Here is a 20,348-nt window from a genome sequence, read left to right as displayed (position 1 = left end):
AGAGGAATGCCCATGGACCATGGCTTCCCATCCAGAGGAAATAGAACGTACGTTCATCCTACTACCTGTAGTGAATAATAACAACAACACAGATTCCATTGACTTCATTGTTATGCTCATTAAATTGTTATTTTTGTCGACAGTGAAACACTGGCCAGTGGCTTCCCAACTCAACCCAGGTAAAGTTCATGTCACTGTCAGCTGTCACTATATCAATTTGGTCTTCATCTCTAACAACCTAACAAATACCAACATATAACAAATTGAGCTTCATTACTAAGTATTTTGTCAGGCCAATGCAGTTCTGTGTGCTGCAATTATCAATAAACATGAGCTACATGCTGATGCTATATGTTGGCCAAAGAAAGTCTCTGAAGCCACCATCCACCATATTGGTACTCCTCAGCAGTCGCAGTCCTCCATAGGAATGAATGGAATACTACAGTATTTCAATGTAATGTTTCAAGGACAAAATTACATGTATTAAGTATTTATTTGTTGTAGTGGGGACAGTAACATTGGCACTGTTTCCAATTATGCGGATTTCAGCTTTAAGGTTTCTGTGATAGGTTGTTATCCATAAAATACCACAACAAGGTGCACAAGCGTTCGATTTGCCTGCTGAGGGATTGCTAAAGAAATGTTACCGTTATTGGGTTGTAATATGATGAGCAGTCAGAAATACTCATTTACGATTTTAGCTAGCTAGTTGAGGTACCTAGGTTGGTGAAAACAAATCGGAATATATGTTTGTGTGAGCATTTCGATAAAAAATGTTTCTAGCTAGCTTGGCAAATGCAACCTACTGCTCCACAAGAAGAGGCTACAATGGATGTGAAATCAACATAATCCACACATACGTACTTGTCAGTTAATAATACAGTCTTATTTTATATCAGTCAAATAGTCAAAATAAATGGTGGCCAATCTTGAAAAAAAGAGAGGTGTAATCGAGCTGTATTTTCGCACTGTAATACATGAAGCAGGCTGTGCTTGACCCCCATCCGGGAACGGAATGTTTAGAAAGAAGCTCAAATATGACGTCATTGATAACAACCTATAGAATATACTTGGGAAAAACAAATGTAGACATTAATAAATGCATTTCTATATCTTCCAAAATGTTTTAAACAATAGTGGAAGAGTACAAAGATGGTGGTGCGGTGGCTTTCGAAACAGTGCCCCCTGTCTGTCATTTAGTGTTTATGTACCTCATTAACAACCTCACTGAGTTTCCCTGTTCTTATTTTAGGTCCTCTGAAGACGTTACTCCACAAACTTGGTCTGGAAAAACAATATCCTAATAAACTGACTCTTAGATCTTTGCTTGAGATCAACAAGGACAGCATTTCTGATGACGCTGTTGACTCACTCAAAGCAGTACCATGGTACTTTCTGAGGAAACTATTGATTGTCAATGCAGACTGTAAGAGTTGTACATGTTTACCTGAGGATGAAAGTAGCATAGACCTTTATAGAGATGAGAATCCAGAGGATAATGAGGTAAATCTTCTAGATCTCATCACTGCACTCTTTCTCTGTGCTGACAGTTTCCTGCAGCAGGAAATGGCCCTCAAGATGTCCATGTGCCAGTTTGCTGTGCCACTTCTGCTACCCCCGGGCACTGGCAGTCAGAGCACCCTCATGTTGTGGGCCTTGAGGGATATCCTTAAAGAGTGGCGTCCACATGCTCTATCAGAGTCAAAAGGGTTTGAGGAAGGTAATTTTGTCTTTGAGCAAATACCTTTCATCTCCTTTGTCAGGCTTCAAGACTGTAGCATTTCCAAATCGCAGCTCTTGAATCATATCTTTAGCAGTGGCCAACAGATTCACAACATTTTCCCTCACAAAGACATGGATGGAGGGACAGCTCCAAGGATGATCTCAGGTGGCTTGGTAGAGGCTTGCTGGTATCTTCCATGTGGAAACAGAAATGTTGATAGATATCCGGAACCACTAACCGTTGCTAATTTGAGAGGAGACATTTGTGCTTCACAAGCACAATTTAGTTTTCTAACCCAAGTGTCAACAGCCATCTTCATCTTCCTGGACAGTGTTGATGAAGATGAGCGGAAGTTGTTGCTCTCTCTTGGGGACATGGGATCCAAGCTGTTCCTCGTGGTCAATTCCAAAGGAGAGGAGAGCCGTAATGTTGAAACATCGGTAAAGGAGATAATGGAGGCATTCAAACTAAAGTCAAACAATACAATAACACAGAGACCAAATGTCAACTGTGCAAGATTCTCACGTCAGATCAGCAAAGCCATTAACAATATTTTGAAGGAATCTACTTCAAAAATAAGCATAGAAAGTATGTCAAACAAAGCTATCGAGCTGGAGATATCTGTTGATGAATGTAAGTATGAGGTTTCAAAATCAGCAGCTGAGGAGATTCTGAAAGGCATTGGAGACCAGAGCATAGTGGATTACAAGAGGAACCAGCTGCCATTGCAAGGTGAAAACTGGAAACAATTAGCTAAGCTAGAGAAAGAGGAGTGCAGGTTAAAAAACTCAGGGGAAAGCAGACTGGAAGAGTACAGAGCCAAACTCCGGGAGGATAAACTGAAGATTAGAAGAGAGCAGAACAAGTACAAGACTACCACAGCAATGGCAAGCTTTCTAGGATACCTGGCAACAACTGATAAAGAGGAAAAGGCCCTATTTCTGAAATGGTTACAGCTCAAGCTGGATATGCGTTCACGGAAAGACATGTCATCTCTGCGCAACAGATTCCAGGAACAGTCTTTGGTGAAGCAAGGTAATAAATGTTTGGAAGAGCTAGATCAATGTATTTTGGACTCGTCTCTGGGAATCGAACATTTCATGAGAGAGATGGGACAAATCTACGAAGCATCCAGTCTTGGAAATCCCCAAGCATCAGCAGAACATTGCTCTCTACCTGCTCTGGCAGCTGAGCTGCTGTTGGATGGCTATCCATTTGAGCTTTTAGATGGAGATGCCTCCAACATCCCAGAGAAGTGGGTGACTGATGTCCTGATGGAGCTTCACAGAAAGGTGGGAGAGAAGAGTAAGCTGCTTGTACTAACTGTATTGGGGGTACAGAGTACAGGGAAATCAACACTGCTCAACACCATGTTTGGTGTGCAATTCCCCGTCAGCAGTGGCAGATGCACAAGGGGAGCATTCCTGCTTTTCCTCAGGGTTGGAGAGGACATGAGGAAAGACCTGCGTTGTGACTTCATCCTTCTAATCGACACAGAGGGTCTCAAGTCGCCATCTCTAGCACAGCTGGATGAAAGCTGTGAACACGACAATGAGTTGGCAACTCTAGTGATCGGTCTTAGTGATATCACAATCATCAACATTGCCATGGAGAACTCAACAGAGATGAATGACGTCCTGCAGATAGTTGTTCATGCCTTCTTAAGGATGAAAGAAGTTGGGAAAATTCCAGTTTGTCATTTTGTGCACCAAAATGTGGCAGGAGTGTCTGCACACAACAAGAATGTGGCGGACAGAAAACGTATTCTGGACCGACTCAATGAGATGACACAGATTGCAGCTGAGATGGAGAAGCGGCCCTCTGTGAATAGATTCACAGATGTATTGGATTATGATGCAGACAAAAACAACTGGTATATTCCTGGGCTGTGGCAAGGCACACCACCAATGGCACCTGTCAATACAGGTTACAGTGAAGCTGTTTTGGACCTCAAGAAGAACCTTCTAGAAGTTCTTAAAACATGCAGGTATAAGGAACCTTCACTGATCCCAGAATTCATCGAATGGATGAAGAGTTTGTGGAAAGCTGTGAAATATGAGAACTTCATTTTCAGCTTCAGAAATACTCTTGTTGCTCAAGCATATGACAACCTCTGGAAAGAAATGACTCAATGGAAAGCCGAAAGAACATCTATACATGGCAAATGAAGGCAGACCTACAAATCTCAAACCTTGAGGTAAACAGCTTTGAAATTCAGTCAGAAATCCAAGACTTGCAGAAATTGCAGGAATCTTTAAAATCTGAGGCATTGAAAATGGTGGCAACTCTGGAGAAAGAGATGACAGAGAAACTGGATGCATACTACAAAAAGAAAGACAGAAATGTATCCCTGATAGAAAAGAACAAAATAGATTTATTTCATCATATCCGGGATGTTCACAGAGATATCTTAAACACAGAGAATAATAAACTTGACATGGCCGTTAAGCTTAAGATCAGCACAATTGAGGCCGATGATATTCATAGAAAACAGAAAGTCATGATTGAGCAGAAGGTATTGCAGCTTCTTCAAAACTCCAATGACAACAAAACCCCACTCTCAGACGAGCAGCTGGAAGATGAGTTTGGGAAGATGTGGAGCCAAGAAGTTGTGAAGATTTCAGGGTTGGAAGAGCAGGACATTCCTTCTCATGTTTTCAAGCAGTTGAGAAGAGATTTCTCTAATCGCAATGTGAATGAGGAGTTTCAAAATATAGAGACTCTGACAGCCTACGGCATGGAGCCTTTCAAGGCCAGGGATAGACACATTTGTACTATGACAAAATTCAAACTGAAAATGATGATGTTTGGGAGAAAGAAAAAAGCGAAAGAAAGTTTGCAGAGATTTTCAGAGAGCGTTATTGATACCTGCAGAAGGATTATCCTAGATTCCACAAAATCTCAAACAGATTACCATGAGTCTCTTACAAAAGAAGTTCTTGAGAAGATAAACGAATCTCTGAAAGAAAAACAAATACAAAGTTTGAGATTGACCTGAAACTGCACATATGTGGTATTGCCTCGAGGGAATTCCTTCAAATGCACAGGAATTTCCTTCTTCGCAAAGATCCTCAAAAGCGTCTGGAGGAGTCCAAGAATCAGTACTTGTCTGCTTTCGTAGACTTATACAGAGAGAGAGACCATTGCCAACGCAAAGCACAGGACTTTGTTCAGCACAGTCTCCGACTAGCGATCTTACAATACATCAATAGGTTCCTTGGGACTGACATTGTAGATGAAATGGTGATAAGCAGCCACGCAGCAGAGTATCCATCCTTCCAGTACTCTGTCCTCAAGGAGCTGCTGGAAAAAGATGACTTCCAGGCCTTTGTCAAATACTTTGAGAAGTACGAGATCTATGTTAAAGATTTGATATGCCAGCACATTAAAGAATGCCTTTCAGCTGAGATGTCGTTTGACATGTTGAAAAACAAGAGGCTGAAGGAGATCAATCAAAAGATAATGGAGGCCATTGAAAAAAGCTAGCCAACCTCTGCCCAAGGACACTAAAAGTGTCACAGAGTTTATGAAAAACCTGTGCAAACATCTTGACAAAGACATCTCCATATCTATGGACGCTGTTGAGGTGGTCCTCTTTCAGATAAGTACTACCTGCGATCGTTTCACCACGAGTCTCCGCGAGTCTCTGAGTGACTTGAAGCAGCAAATGCAAGATGAATTCTCGAAATCCATTGACCTCATTGAATCCCTTTACGCCCTTCCCATCAAACCTCAGGACGAGCTCTTCATGCGTGTGTCGGGTTGTGCGAAGCAGTGCCCCTTCTGCAAAATGCCGTGTGATGCTGGAGGTAAAGAACACAGACAGCATCATGCAAATGCACATCGACCACAAGCACTGGGCAGCTACAGAAGTGTTCATACTCAAGAACTGATTGAAACACTTTGCACAACTGATGTAAACAGTAAAAAATCATTCAAAAATGGAGACACTGACTGGGAGCTTCACCCTTACAAAGACTATCGTACCTATTACCCAGAATGGAACATCCAACCAGACTCAACTGATGAGGCTTCTGACTACTGGAAATATGTCCTGGCAACATACAACGACAGGCTGGCTGTGATGCACAATGCCAAGCCAGCTGTGATTCCAGAGGCATGGAAGAGCATCACAAAAGAGCAAGCATTGGAAGGCTTGAAGGTAGCTTTTGGTATAAAAGTGTAGGTAGTAGCAGAATTTATGAAAATCAATGTTCAGAATGTTATGCTGTGTAAATTAAAATCGTGTTGTAAGATGTATTCTCTGAATGCTCAGTAGATGTATAATCTGTGTTCCAGGTACATACGGTATCTCCCATGTTAAGACAGGTTGGCCTCCCGCTAGAATGACTGTCCCATGTACCTGTTTATCCTCAGTGACAGGAAGCTAAATTACTGTAAAATAATCCCTTTTTTTTAAAGCTTTGTAACATGGTTTTGTTGTTCGATTTAATTTAACATGGTCAGTTCAGATGTTAATTGTTTCACTGTCACTGTTCAAGGTAAAATTACTGTCCTAGGCAAAATTACTGTAAAATAACCCTCCAGATTAAAAATGATTACGCTCCATAATAGCCTAATCTGTCTCACTGTCCCAGATAATGGCATGTTAAAAATCATTAGAATCATGTTTAAACTTACTTTGAATAGGTTAGAGATATAATTTTTGGGGGCAAGATGAGACAGATATTTTCATGTTAATTTCTTGTTCATTTAGTCTCTTGGCCTCTCTCCCACTCTCTCCCATTAATTGTTTGATGTTTGGCTTTGTTTTGCTGTTGCTTTTGTTTTTCTTTATTGTAAAGCGACTTTGTGTTTCAGAAACGAGCTATAAAAATACTATGTATAATTATTATTAGATGACGATGACACCTAGAATCTCTACAATGTTCAACAACGGGAAGAGATGACATGACTGAAGAGGGAATTGATCGAGTGGCACTAACAAGTTCACCCTGATCATGTTGACCCTGATCATGTTGACCCTGATCATGTTCACCCTGATCATGTTCACCCTGATCATGTTCACCCTGATCATGTTCACCCTGATCATGTTCACCCTGATCATGTTGACCCTGATCATGTTGACCCGGATCATGTTGACCCTGATCATGTTGACCCTGATCATGTTGACCCTGATCATGTTGACCCTGATCATGTCGTCTTATGTCTTTTAATGGAACTGTGCGTGTAGAAATATTGTATTCAAGACATGATTCAACGGTGACAAGGGGAAGGTTTTTAAACAATGTGTCAAAAGCAAAATATGCTTATTAATTACATCTGATTTGTCATTTGTGGTACAATATTGGTGAGGTTGTACAATAATTAACATATTGATGAAATGATGTTAGTCACTGTAGTCTTGAGAAAATATGCAGAATGTAATAAACAACCTATTCATTTACTTTGACTTGATCAGTATATTTTTTATATAAATCTCTTTCTCTCTCTCTCTCTCTCTCTCTCTCTCTCTCTCTCTCTCTTTCTCTCTTTCTCTCTCTCTCTCTCTCTCTCTCTCTCTCTCTCTCTCTCTCTCTCTCTCTCTCTCTCTCTCTCTCTCTCTCTCTCTCTCTCTCTCTCTCTCTCTCTCTCTCTCTCTCTCTCTCTCTCTCTCTCTCTCTCTCTCTCTCTCTCTCTCTCTCTCTCTCTCTCTCTCTCTCTCTCTCTCTCTCTCTCTCTCTCTCTCTTTCTCTCTCTCTTTCTCTCTCTCTCTCTCTCTCTCTCTCGACCTCTTTCTCTCTCTCTCTCTCTCTCTCTTTCTCTCTCTCTCTCTCTCTCTCTCTTTCTCTCTCTCTCTCTCTCTCTCTCTCTCTCGACCTCTTTCTCTCTCTCTCTCTCTCTCTTTCTCTCTCTCTCTCTCTCTCTCTCACGCTCTCGTTTATGTCAATGGATTTTATTTTTGTAGTTCACTTCAGTGGAGGACTCCCTCTACTGCTCTATTCTGGTAACTCAAGTCACTACATGTCTATAATGTTCATTAATACAATGTAGTTTAACATAAAGTCTTACACACACACACAATAATCCTCTAGACTTTTTACATTGAGAGATGATCTGCTCAGCAACCGTTCTGAAACAAGACAGCAGTCTTCACCATAGTCAATAGTTAGTAGTTACACCAACTAGACACCAACTGGATTGCGGTAACTAGTCACCTAGACATTGTCGTGTCTTTGGCATCATTAAAACTGAAGACATATTCATCAAATAACACTCTGTAATTATTATTACGTGATTAAACTAGCATAACAAACGGTTAAATAATGTTTCTAAGTAGTTTATATACAGAAATGGTTACCGTCATGGTTTCACTGAAGTGTGGAACCACAACACCACATCTTAATGAGTCCAAGGTTTGGCAGGGATGCCTGGGATTAGTCAATCATAGATGCAGCAGAGAATCAGTCATCAACAACAAAGCATCCTCCCTGCCACTGTTTTGGTAAAAAGCTGAGGGAAGGGTATGTAAAAATGTAACCACTCTCAAATTCATAGACAGAACTATGGAGGCAAGGACTGACCATCCGTGATATCAAAAGTATTGTTTTAATCTCTATTTCGAGGCTATACAGTTTTTGTTTACAGTTACATTTTGGGTTCTGATGGGTGTCACAGTTGATCTGAGTTCATGAGGCATTTATAAGTTATATTCTTCAATAATCAATGAGTGCTTAAATGCAGTAGTTGGGTACTCATCAATACATAATGAGAGAAGATCCAACACGGCTGTTCATCATATTCAGTCAATGATTGGTGGGTATGAAGACTAAAACAATAACATTGTTAGAGGTTACTTCCTGTAGCGTTTCACCAACCAATAGTAAGTGGTCACAGGGAAGTAGTAAGGGGTAATATGTCAGGAAGGATAAGATTAAATGTCTGGGGGTGTACATTTGGCCAGGACATCTGGATATCAAACGTGGGTCAAGGCACCATGAAAACCAACCTTTTCTGTTCCTGGGACAGATAATTAATGCATCACAATCAAACGTGAGAAAACAACTTAAAAATACACTCATTTTATAAGAATGTGTATCTGCAAGTATTAATGGTTGATAACTGGAAGTAAATATTGTCTCACTATTTGACAAAAACTGACAGGTTGCAATATTTTGACCAATGCGACAACAGTTTATTAAGGGTTAATAATGAATTTACAAATGATGAAATAACTGTTAATAACATAATTATAAACCCTTTATAAACCCTTTATAAACGGTACCTTACTGTAAAGTGTTACCAATTGAACTACTTTTGGCTATTTAATATAGGCTCAAAACTTTAAATGAATCCAAACTCACCAAGACAGTTGTGAAGAGGGTTGTGAAGAGGGCACGACAACACCAAGACAACACCAAGACAGTTGTGAAGAGGGCACGACAACACTTTTTCCCCCTCGGGAGACTGTAATGATTTGGCATGGGTCCCCAGATCCTCAAGAAGTTATACAGCTGCACCAGAAAGCATCTGATTGCATCACCGCCTGGTATGGCAACTGACCGTAAGGCGCTACAGAGGGCAGTGCGTACGGCCCAGTACATCACTGGGGCCAAGCTTCCTGACATCCAGGACCTAAATATACTAGACAGTGTAAGAGGAAGGCCCAAAAAATTGTCAAAGACTACAGTCACCCAGGTCAGAGGTAGGCCGTCATTGTAAATAAGAATTTGTTCTTAACTGACTTGCCTAGTTAAATAAAGGTTAAATGTAAAAAACAAAACAAAATAAAATAAAAATAGACTGTTCTCTCTGCTACCGCACGGCAAGCGGTACCGTAACGCCAAGTCGAGGACCAAAAGGCTCCTCAACAGCTTCAATCCCCAAGCAACAAGACTGATGAATAATTAATCAAATGGCCACCAGGACTATTTACATTGACCCACCAAGTATAAACTCTGGTGTGTGAAGACATGTTCTGTCACGCCCTGATCTGTTTCACCTGTCATTGTGATTGTCTCCACCCCCTCCAGGTGTCGCTTATTTTCCCCAGTGTATTTATCCCTGTGTTTCCTGTCTCTTTGTGCCAGTTTGTATGTTTTCAAGTCAACCAGCATGTTTTCTAGTCTTCCCGGTTTTGACCCTTGCCTGTTTTTATCTGGACTCTGTACCCGCCTGCCTGACCCTTCTGCCTGCCCTAACATCAAGCCTGTCTGCCACTCAGTACCTCTTGGACTCAGACTCTGGTTTTGACCTTTTTCCTGTCCACAATAATTCTCTTGCCTACTTCCTTTTGGATATAACTAGACAAATAAGACTCTAACCATCTTCCTCCTGAGTCTGCATCTGGGTCTCGCACTGTGTCGTTATAATGTTCGTTGTTTCTTTTCTTTTCATGTTCTGTTATGTTCTAGCACTTGGTGAAGTAGATAATAAGGCAGTGAACTATGAATCTCAAGGCAGCAAAATATGAATCTTAAGGCAGCGAAATATGAATCTTAAGGCAGTGAAATATGAAGACTGTCCGAGACATGTGCAGACTTACACTAGGCACTGTACCTACAATCCTAGGTTTAACAATTTCAATCATTTGACCAGTGTATCCTGTTACCTTAGTTCTGTGTTTTATTATCTAGGCCCAATAGCCTATGTGTATTTTCACATGGCATTTTATCTTTAAATACACATTTATTTCAGAATGAATGTATTACCTACATCTTCTGTATACTGTCTTTCTGATAGGAACAACAGAAATCACATAATCCATTAAATCACATTGTATTAGTCACATGCGCCGAATACAACAGGTACAACCTTGCAGGGAAATGCTTACTTACGAGCCCCGAACCAACAGTGCATTTTTTTTTAAATAACAAAGACATAAAAGTAACAAGTAATTAAAGAGCAGAAGTAAAAAATAATATATACAGGGGGGTGCTGGTACAATGTGCAGGGGCACCGGTTAGTTGAGGTAGTATGAACATGTAAGTAGAGTTAAAGTGACTATTGGAGAACTTTCTCTGGATAAAGTTGTGCAGGTGTGAGTATTTAACTCTATATTCACATTCTGACAATTCCGTTAAATTATTACCAACAAAAAAAGCACCAAAAAGGTGTGTCTATTCAAAACCGAAGGGCAGATTGTCCTGTCTTGGACATACAGTGGTAAGAAAAAGTATGTGAACCCTTTGGAAATACCTGGATTTCTTCATAAATTGGTCATAAAATGTTTTCTGATCTTCATCTAAGTCACAACAATAGACAAACACAGTCTGATTAAGCTAATAACACACAAACAACAATACATTTTCATGTCTTTATTGAACACACCGTGTAAACCTTCACAGTGCATGGTGGGAAAAGTGTGTGAACCCTTGGATTTAATAACTGGTTGACCCTCACTTTGGCAGCAATAACCTCAACCAAACATTTTCTGTAGTTGCGGATCAGACCTGCACAACGGTCAGGAGGAATTTTGGACCATTCGTCTTCACAAAATTGTTTCAGTTCAGCAACATTCTTGGGATGTCTGGTGTGAACTACTCTCTTGAGGTCATGCCACAGCATCTCAATCGGGTTGAGGTCAGGACTCTGACTGGGCGTATTTTCTTCTGCTGAAGCCATTCTGTTGTTGATTTACTTCTGTGTTTTGGGTTGTTGTCCTGTTGCATCACCCAACTTCTGTTGAGCTTTCATTGGCGGACAGATAGCCTAACATTCTCCTGCAAAATGTCTTGATAAACTTGGGAATTCATTTTTCCGTCGATGATAGCAAGCTGTCCAGGCCATGAGGCAGCAAAGCAGCCCCAAACCATGATGCTCCCTCCACCATACTTTACAGTTGGGATGAGGATTTGATGTTGGTGTGCTGTGCTTTCTACTCCACACATAGTGTTGTGTGTTCCTTCCAAACAACTCAACTTTAGTTTCATCTGTACAGAGAATATTTTGCCAGTAGAAAAAACAAGAATTGTTTTCATGGGAGGACACCACGGAAGAAGCCACTTGTTACGATCAACTAGGAGTGGTGGGTGGAATCAGGCGCAGAGAGCAGGGTTCAGTCGTTTGTCAAATTAATTTTTTAATTTCACACCATCAAACACAGAGTAACAAGAAACAAGCCCGCACAAATACCCAGCGGGCCTAGTGTCCTTAAATACCCTACAAACAAACGCTAATACAAAACAGGTGTACCCAATTACCCAATAACCAAAACAAACTGAAGGGGGAATCGATGGCAGCTAATAGGCCGGCGACGACGACCGCCGAGCACCGCCCGAACAGGAAGAGGCACCATCTTCGGCGAGGTTTGTGACAGTACCCCCCCTGACGCGCGGCTCCCGCAGCGCGCCGACCCCGGCCTCGAGGACGACCCAGAGGACGAGGCGCAGGGCGATCCGGGTGGAGGCGGTGGAAATCCCTCAAGGGGGAAGGATCTAAAATGTCCCTCCCCGGTACCCAGCACCTCTCCTCCAGACCGTACCCCTCCCAGTCCACGAGGTACTGCAGGCCCCTCACCCGGCGTCTCGAGTCCAGAATAGCTCGTACTGTGTACGCCGGGGACCCCTCGATGTCCAGAGGGGGTGGAGGGACCTCCGGTACCTCACTGTCTTGTAGGGGACCAGCTACCACCGGCCTGAGGAGAGACACATGAAACGAGGGGTTAATACGATAATAAGAGGGAAGTTGCAATCTATAACACACCTCGTTTATCCTCCTCAGGACTTTAAATGGCCCCACACACTGCGGCCCCAGCTTCCGGCAAGGCAGGCGGAGGGGCAGGTTTCGGGTCGAGAGCCAGACCCTGTCCCCTGGTGCGAACACCGGGGCCTCACTGCGGTGGCGGTCAGCGTCTCTCTTCTGCCGTTCACTGGCCTGCCTGAGAGAATCCTGGACTGCCCGCCAGGTCTCCCAGTACGCATTCGAATGGCGACATATTCGTGGACGAATGCCGAAGAGAGTTCTGGGCCAACTCTGCCCACGGGACGTACCTCGCCCATTCTCCTGGCCGGTCCTGGCAATATGACCTCAGAAACCTACCCACTTCCTGGTTTACTCTTTCCACCTGCCCATTACTCTCAGGGTGATAACCAGAGGTAAGGCTGACCGAGATCCCCAGACGCTCCATAAACGCCTTCCAAACCCGGGACGTGAACTGGGGACCCCGATCGGAGACGATATCCTCTGGAACCCCATAGTGCCAGAAGACGTGGGTAAATAGAGCCTCTGCAGTCTGTAGGGCCGTAGGGAGACCAGGCAATGGGAGGAGACGGCAGGACTTAGAGAACCGATCCACAACGACCAGAACGGTAGTGTTCCCCTGAGATGGGGGAAGATCAGTAAGGAAATCTACCGAGAGATTGGACCATGGCCGTTGTGGAACCGGGAGGGGCTGTAACTTCCCTCTAGGAAGGTGCCTAGGAGCCTTACTCTGGGCGCATACCGAACAGGAAGAGACATAGAGCCTCACATCCCTAGCTAAGGTGGGCCACCAGTATTTCCCCCTAAGACCCCGCACTGTCCTATCAATCCCCGGATGACCCGCAGACGGTAGTGTGTGGGCCCACCGAATCAAATCAAATCAAAATCAAAATCAAATCAAATTTATTTATATAGCCCTTCGTACATCAGCTGATATCTCAAAGTGCTGTACAGAAACCCAGCCTAAAACCCCAAACAGCAAGCAATGCAGGTGTAGAAGCACGGTGTCTAGGAAAAACTCCCTAGAAAGGCCAAAACCTAGGAAGAAACCTAGAGAGGAACCAGGCTATGTGGGGTGGCCAGTCCTCTTCTGGCTGTGCCGGGTGGAGATTATAACAGAACATGGCCAAGATGTTCAAATGTTCATAAATGACCAGCATGGTCGAATAATAATAAGGCAGAACAGTTAAAAGTGGAGTAGCAGCACGGTCAGGTGGACTGGGGACAGCAAGCAGTCATCATGTCAGGTAGTCCTGGGGCATGGTCCTAGGGCTCAGGTCAGTTGAAACTGGAGCAGCAGCACGGCCAGGTGGACTGGGGACAGCAAGGAGTCATCCTGTCAGGTAGTCCTGGGGCATGGTCCTAGGGCTCAGGTCCTCCCAGAGAGAGAAAGAAAGAGAGAAGGAGAGAATTAGAGAACGCACACTTAGATTCACACAGGACACCGAATAGGACAGGAGAAGTACTCCAGATATAACAAACTGACCCTAGCCCCCCGACACAAACTACTGCAGCATAAATACTGGAGGCTGAGACAGGAGGGGTCAGGAGACTTATCACGGACACCAAGCGGTACGTAACTTCGACCAGTCGGACACTGTGCAGGCGCAGGTTCAACCCTCAACGCCCGCTCGATGTCCGCGTCCACCTCCCATACCACTGGGGCCACCAGCCGAGAGGCTGGAAGGATGGGAGAGGGTTCGATGGACCGGTCCTCGGTGTCATAGAGACGGGACAGCGCGTCGGCCTTAGTGTTAAGGGAACCTGGTCTATAAGAGATGGTAAATCTAAATTGTGCAAAGAACGCGGATTCAGTCTCCTCGCTGCTCGAATATACTCCAGATTACAGTGGTCAGTCCAGATGAGGAAACGGTGTTTAGCCCCCTCTAGCCAGTGTCTCCACACCTTCAGGGCCTTTACCATAGCTAGTAACTCCCGGTCCCCCACATCATAGTTCCGCAGGGACAGAGCTTCGGTGGCGTGCCCGAGCGCTGAGACAGCACGGCTCCAACCCCAGCCTCGGACGCATCCACCTCCACTATGAATGCTAACGAAGGGTCCGGATGCGCCAACACGGGAGCCCCAGTGAACAGTGCCTTCAACTGGTTAAAGGCTCCATCAGCCTCTGCTGACCACCGCAGACGCACCGTCCCCCCCTTCAGCAGTGAGGTAATGGGCGCCGCTACTTGACCAAAACCCCGGATAAACCTCCGGTAGTAATTGGCAAACCCTAAAAACCGCTGCACCTCCTTTACCGTGGTCGGAGTCGGCCAATTACCTACGGCGTTAACGCGGTCACACTCCATCGACATCCCCGAGCTGGAAATGCGATAACCCAGGAAGGAGACGGCTGGTTTGGAGAACACACATTTCTCAGCCTTGACGTATAGGTCATGCTCCAGCAGTCGCCCAAGAACCTTGCGCACCAGGGAAACATGCGCGGCGCGTGTGGTAGAATAAATCAAGATGTCATCAATATAGACTACCACACCCTGCCCGTGCAAGTCCCTGAGAATCTCATCTACAAAGGATTGGAAGAGCATATGGCTGGAGCATTCTTCAACACATACGGCATGACGAGGTACTCATAGTGGCCTGATGTGGTACTAAACTCTGTTTTCCACTCGTCTCCTCCCCGAATACGCTCCTGAGGTCCAGTTATGTGAAGAAACGTGCTCCGTGGAATGATTCCACCGCCGTAGCGATGAGAGGTAGCGGATAACTAAAACCCACTGTGATCGAATTGAGACCTTGATAATCAATGCACGGACGCAGACCTCCCTCCTTTTTCCTCACAAAAAAAGAAACTTGAGGAGACGGGTGACATGGAGGGCCGAATGTACCCCTGTCTCAGAGCTTCCGTGACATATGTTTCCATAGCCAGCGTCTCCTCCTGTGACAGTGGGTACACATGACTCCGGGGAAGTGCAGCGTTCTCCTGGAGGTTTATCACGCAATCCCACCGTCGACGGGGTGGTAATTTGGTCGCTTTCTTCTTACTAAAAGCGATAGCCAAATCGGCATATTCTGGGGGAATGCGCACGGTGGAAACCTGGTCTGGACTCTCCACCGTCGTGGCACCGATGGAAACTCCTATACACCTCTTTGAACACTTTGAACACCCCTTTGAACACCCCTTAAGAGCCCCCTGTTTCCAGGAAATAAGGGGATTGTGAATAGCCAGCCAGGGAACCCCCAACACCACTGGAAACCCAGGTGAATCAATAAGGTAGAAACTGATCCTCTCCCTATGATTCCCCTGCGTTACCATGTCCAGCGGAATCGTGGCCTCCCTGACCAGCCCTGACCCTAACGGTCGGCTATCTAAGGAGTGCACGGGGACAGGTGGGTCTATCTGCACTAACGGAATACCCAACGGCGGCGGGTGGTCAAACAAAAACCCACAAATTCTGACAAACTCCAAGCATTGATAATGCAAGAATGGGCTGCCATCAGTCAAGATGTGGCCCAGAAGTTAATTGACAGCATACCAGGGCGGATTGCAGAGGTCTTGAAAAAAAAGGGTCAACACTGCAAATATTGACTCTGCATCAACTTCATGTAATTGTCAATAAAAGCCTTTGACACTTATGAAATGCTTGTAATTATACTTCAGTATTCCATAGTAACATCTGACAAAAATATCTAAAGACACTGAAGCAGCAAACTTTGTGGAAATTAATATTTGTGTCATTCTCAAACATTTTGTTCACGACTGTATATTTCAATGATGTCACTCTTGCTGCTGGTGATTCTCTGATCCACCTTTACACAGACGACACCATTCTGTACACCTCTGGCCCTTCTTTGGAAACTGTGTTAACAAACATGCAGACGAGCTTCAATGCCATACATCATTCCTTCCGTGGTCTCCAACTGCTCTTAAATGCTAGTAAAACTAAATGCATGCTCATCAACCGATCGCTGCCCGCACCCGCCCGCCCGTCTAGTATCACTACTCTGGACAGCTCTGACTTAGAATATGTTGACAACTACAAATACCTAGGTGTCTGGTTGGACTGTAAACTCTCCTTCCAGACTCACATTAAGCATCTCCAATCCAAAATGAAATCTAGAATTGGCTTCCTATTTCACAACAAAGCCTCCTTCACTCATGCTGCCTAACATACCCTCATAAAACTGACTATCCTACCGATTCTTGACTTTGGCGATGTCATTTACAAAATAGCCTCCAACATTCTACTCAACAAATTGGATGTAGTCTATCACAGTGCCATCCGTTTTGTCTCTAAAGCCCCATATACTACCCACCACTGTGACCTGTATGCTCTCGTTAGCTGGCCCTCGCTACATATCCGTTGCCAAACCCACTGGCTCCAGGTCATCTATAAGTCTTTGCTAGGTAAAGCCCCACCTTATCCCAGCTCACTGGTCACGATAACAACACCCACCTGTAGCACACGCTCCAGCAGGAATATTTCTCTGGTCATCCCCAAAGCCAACTGTCACGTTCTGACCATAGTTCTGTTATTTTATTCTTTGTTTTAGTATGGTCAGGGCGTGAGTTGGGGTGGGCAGTCTATGTTTGTTTTTCTATGTTTGTTTTTGTGTTCGGCCTAGTATGGTTCTCAATCAGAGGCAGGCGTCGTTAGTTGTCTCTGACTGAGAATCATACTTAGGTAGCCTGGGTTTCACTTTTGGTTTGTGTGTGTTTGTTTTCCGTGTGAGTGTTTGGTCCACACGGTACTGTTTCGGTTTTCGTTCGTTCACTTTATTGTTTTGTATTTCCGTGTTCAGTTTGTTTCATTAAAGATTACATCATGAACACTTACCACACTGCGCTTTGGTCCGATCCTTACTCCTCCTCAGACGAAGAGGAGGAAATCCGTTACACCAACACCTACTTTGGCCGCCTTCCCTTCCAGTTTTCTGCTGCCAATGACTAGAACAAATTGCCAAAGTCACTGAAGCTGGAGACTTACATCTCCCTCACTAACTTTAATCGTCAGCTGTCAGAGCAGTTTACCGATCTCCGCACCTGTACACAGCCCATCTGTAAATAGCCCACCCAACTACCTCATCCTCATATTGTTATTTTCTTTTGCTCTTTCGCACCCCAGTATGTCTACTTGCACATCATCATCTGCACATCTATCACTCCAGTGTTAATGCTAAATTGTAATTACTTTGCCACTATGACCTATTTATTGCCTTTCTACATTTGCACACACTGTATAGAGATTTTTCTATTGTGTTTATTGACTGTACGTTTGTTTATGTGTAACTTTGTGTTGTTTTTCTCACACTGCTTTGTTTTATCTTGGCCAGGTTGCAGTTGTAAATGAGAACTTGTTCTCAACTGGCCTACCTGATTAAATAAAGGTAAAATAAAATGTAAAAAATAATAATAATTCTGTAAGTCTTCAGCTGACACTCTAGGATTCTTCTTAACCTCATTGAGCATTCTGTGCTGTGCTCTTGCAGTCATCTTTGCACTATTATGGAGAGTAGCAACAGTGCTGAACTTTCTCCATTTACAGACAATTTGTCTTACCGTGGACTGATGAACATCAAGGCTTTTAGAGAGACTTTTGTAACCCTTTCAGCTTAATGCAAGTCAACTATTCTTAATCTTAGGTCTTCTGAGATCTATTTTGTTCGAGGCATGGTTCACATTAGGCTATGCTTCTTGTGAATAGCAAACTCAAATTTTGTGAGTTTTTTTTTATAGGGAAAGGCAACTTTCACCAACGTCTCATTGATTGGACTCCAGGTTAGCTGACTCCTGACTCCAATTAGATTTTGGAGAAGTCATTAGCCTAGGGGTTCACATACTTTTTCCAACCTACACTGTGAATGTTTAAATGATGTATTCAATATAGACAAGAGAAATGCAATAATTTGTGTGTTATTAGTTTAAAGCAAACTATGTTTGTTTATTGTGGATGAAGATCAGATCAAATATGATGACCAATTTATGCAGAAACCCATGTCATTCCAAAGGGTTCACATACTTTTCCTTGCCACTGTGCGTAATTATCCCTTACAATGCAAATATTGAATATTGGTTGTAACAGGAGTGGCCTAATATTTACAAGTAAGACCACAAGATGCTTGAGCAAATGTTTGATCACAGCAAGTGGAAACATGGAATTTAGCCAAAAGATATGTGAGACTAGGGTCATATAATCTCAAAAGAACATAACGAAATTCTACACATAACCACAGTGGCATATCAAGACATACTTCATCCTTTACAAGACATACTTCATCCTTCACAACACAGACTATTGTCTATCGGTAAGATATCCTGATATTTACCGAGTATTAATTCATTGAGCAAATGTTTGGTCACAGAGAGTGAAAACGCACACATGGCATTGGACAAATTTCCACCCCAACCTTGGTGGAGACGACACAGAGAGGCGACACAGAGAAGATGGTCATTATTCACATCCAGCTCTCCTGTAACAACTTTACATTTTCACTCTGTCTGTGTTTTTTCACTTGGTAAATGTGTGAGTACCCGGAAAAGTGTAAACTAGTCCATTAAGAATTTAGGATCTATTATGAGACCCACAGGACCAGGACCAGGATCTATTATGAGACCCACAGGACCAGGATCTATTATGAGACCCACAGGACCAGGATCTATTATGAGACCCACAGGACCAGGACCAGGATCTATTATGAGACCCACAGGACCAGGATCTATTATGAGACCCACAGGACCAGGATCTATTATGAGATCCACAGGACCAGGACCAGGATCAATTATGAGACCCGCAGGACCAGGATCTATTATGAGACCCACAGGACCAGGATCTATTATGAGACCCACAGGACCAGGATCTATTACGAGACCCGCAGGACCAGGACCAGGATCTATTATGAGACCCGCAGGACCAAGATCAAGATCTATTATGAGACCCGCAGGACCAGGATCTATTATGAGACCCACAGGATCAGGACAAGGATCTATTATGAGACCCACAGGACCAGGATCTATTATGAGACCCGCAGGACCAGGATCTATTATGAGACCCGCAGGACCAGAACCAGGATCTATTATGAGACCCACAGGACCAGGATCTATTATGAGACCCGCAGGACCAGGATCAGGATCTATTATGAGACCCGCAGGACCAGGATCTATTATGAGACCCGCAGGATCAGGATCTATTATGAGACCCACAGGACCAGGACCAGGATCTATTATGAGACCCACAGGACCAGGATCTATTATGAGACCCGCAGGATCAAGATCAGGATCTATTATGAGACCCGCAGGACCAGGACCAGGATCTATTATGAGACCCGCAGGACCAAGATCAGGATCTATTATGAGACCCGCAGGACCAGGACCAGGATCTATTATGAGACCCGCAGGACCAGGACCAGGATCTATTATGAGACCCACAGGATCAGGACCAGGATCTATTATGAGACCCACAGGACCAAGATCTATTATGAGACCCGCAGGACCAGGATCTATTATGAGACCCACAGGACCAGGACCAGGATCTATTATGAGACCCACAGGACCAGGATCTATTATGAGACCCGCAGGACCAGAATCAGGATCTATTATGAGACCCGCAGGACCAGGATCAGGATATATTATGAGACCCACAGGACGAGGATCTATTATGAGACCCACAGGACCAGGATATATTATGAGACCCACAGGACCAGGATCTATTATGAGACCCACAGGACCAGGATCTATTATGAGACCCGCAGGACCAGGATCTATTATGAGACCCACAGGACCAGGACCAGGATCTATTATGAGACCCACAGGACCAGGATCTATTATGAGACCCGCAGGACCAGAATCAGGATCTATTATGAGAACCACAGGACCAGGATCAGGATATATTATGAGACCCACAGGACGAGGATCTATTATGAGACCCACAGGACCAGGATATATTATGAGACCCACAGGACCAGGATCTATTATGAGACCCACAGGACCAGGACCAGGATCTATTATGAGACCCACAGGACCAGGATCTAT

At 44.0% G+C, this 20,348-nt stretch overlaps 2 protein-coding genes across 2 annotated transcripts in view; both read left to right on the top strand.

Annotated features, from left to right (window-relative positions):
- LOC139389815 (histone H2A.V) overlaps positions 1-20,348 on the top strand; it is a 257,719-nt gene that overhangs the window by 32,509 nt on the left and 204,862 nt on the right. The gene's annotated exons all lie outside the window — the stretch shown is intronic.
- On the top strand, positions 11-5,909 carry LOC139390031 (up-regulator of cell proliferation-like). Its single transcript, XM_071137142.1, is given in 6 exon segments — positions 11-47; positions 144-179; positions 1,253-3,856; positions 3,859-4,686; positions 4,689-5,200; positions 5,202-5,909. Coding segments are annotated over 6 exon segments (4,716 nt in total). The 5' UTR covers positions 11-19.

Source organism: Oncorhynchus clarkii, chromosome 30 (assembly GCF_045791955.1).
Source record: "Oncorhynchus clarkii lewisi isolate Uvic-CL-2024 chromosome 30, UVic_Ocla_1.0, whole genome shotgun sequence".
Taxonomy (NCBI): Eukaryota; Metazoa; Chordata; class Actinopteri; order Salmoniformes; family Salmonidae; genus Oncorhynchus; species Oncorhynchus clarkii.
This window is presented reverse-complemented; position numbering and strand designations above follow the sequence as displayed.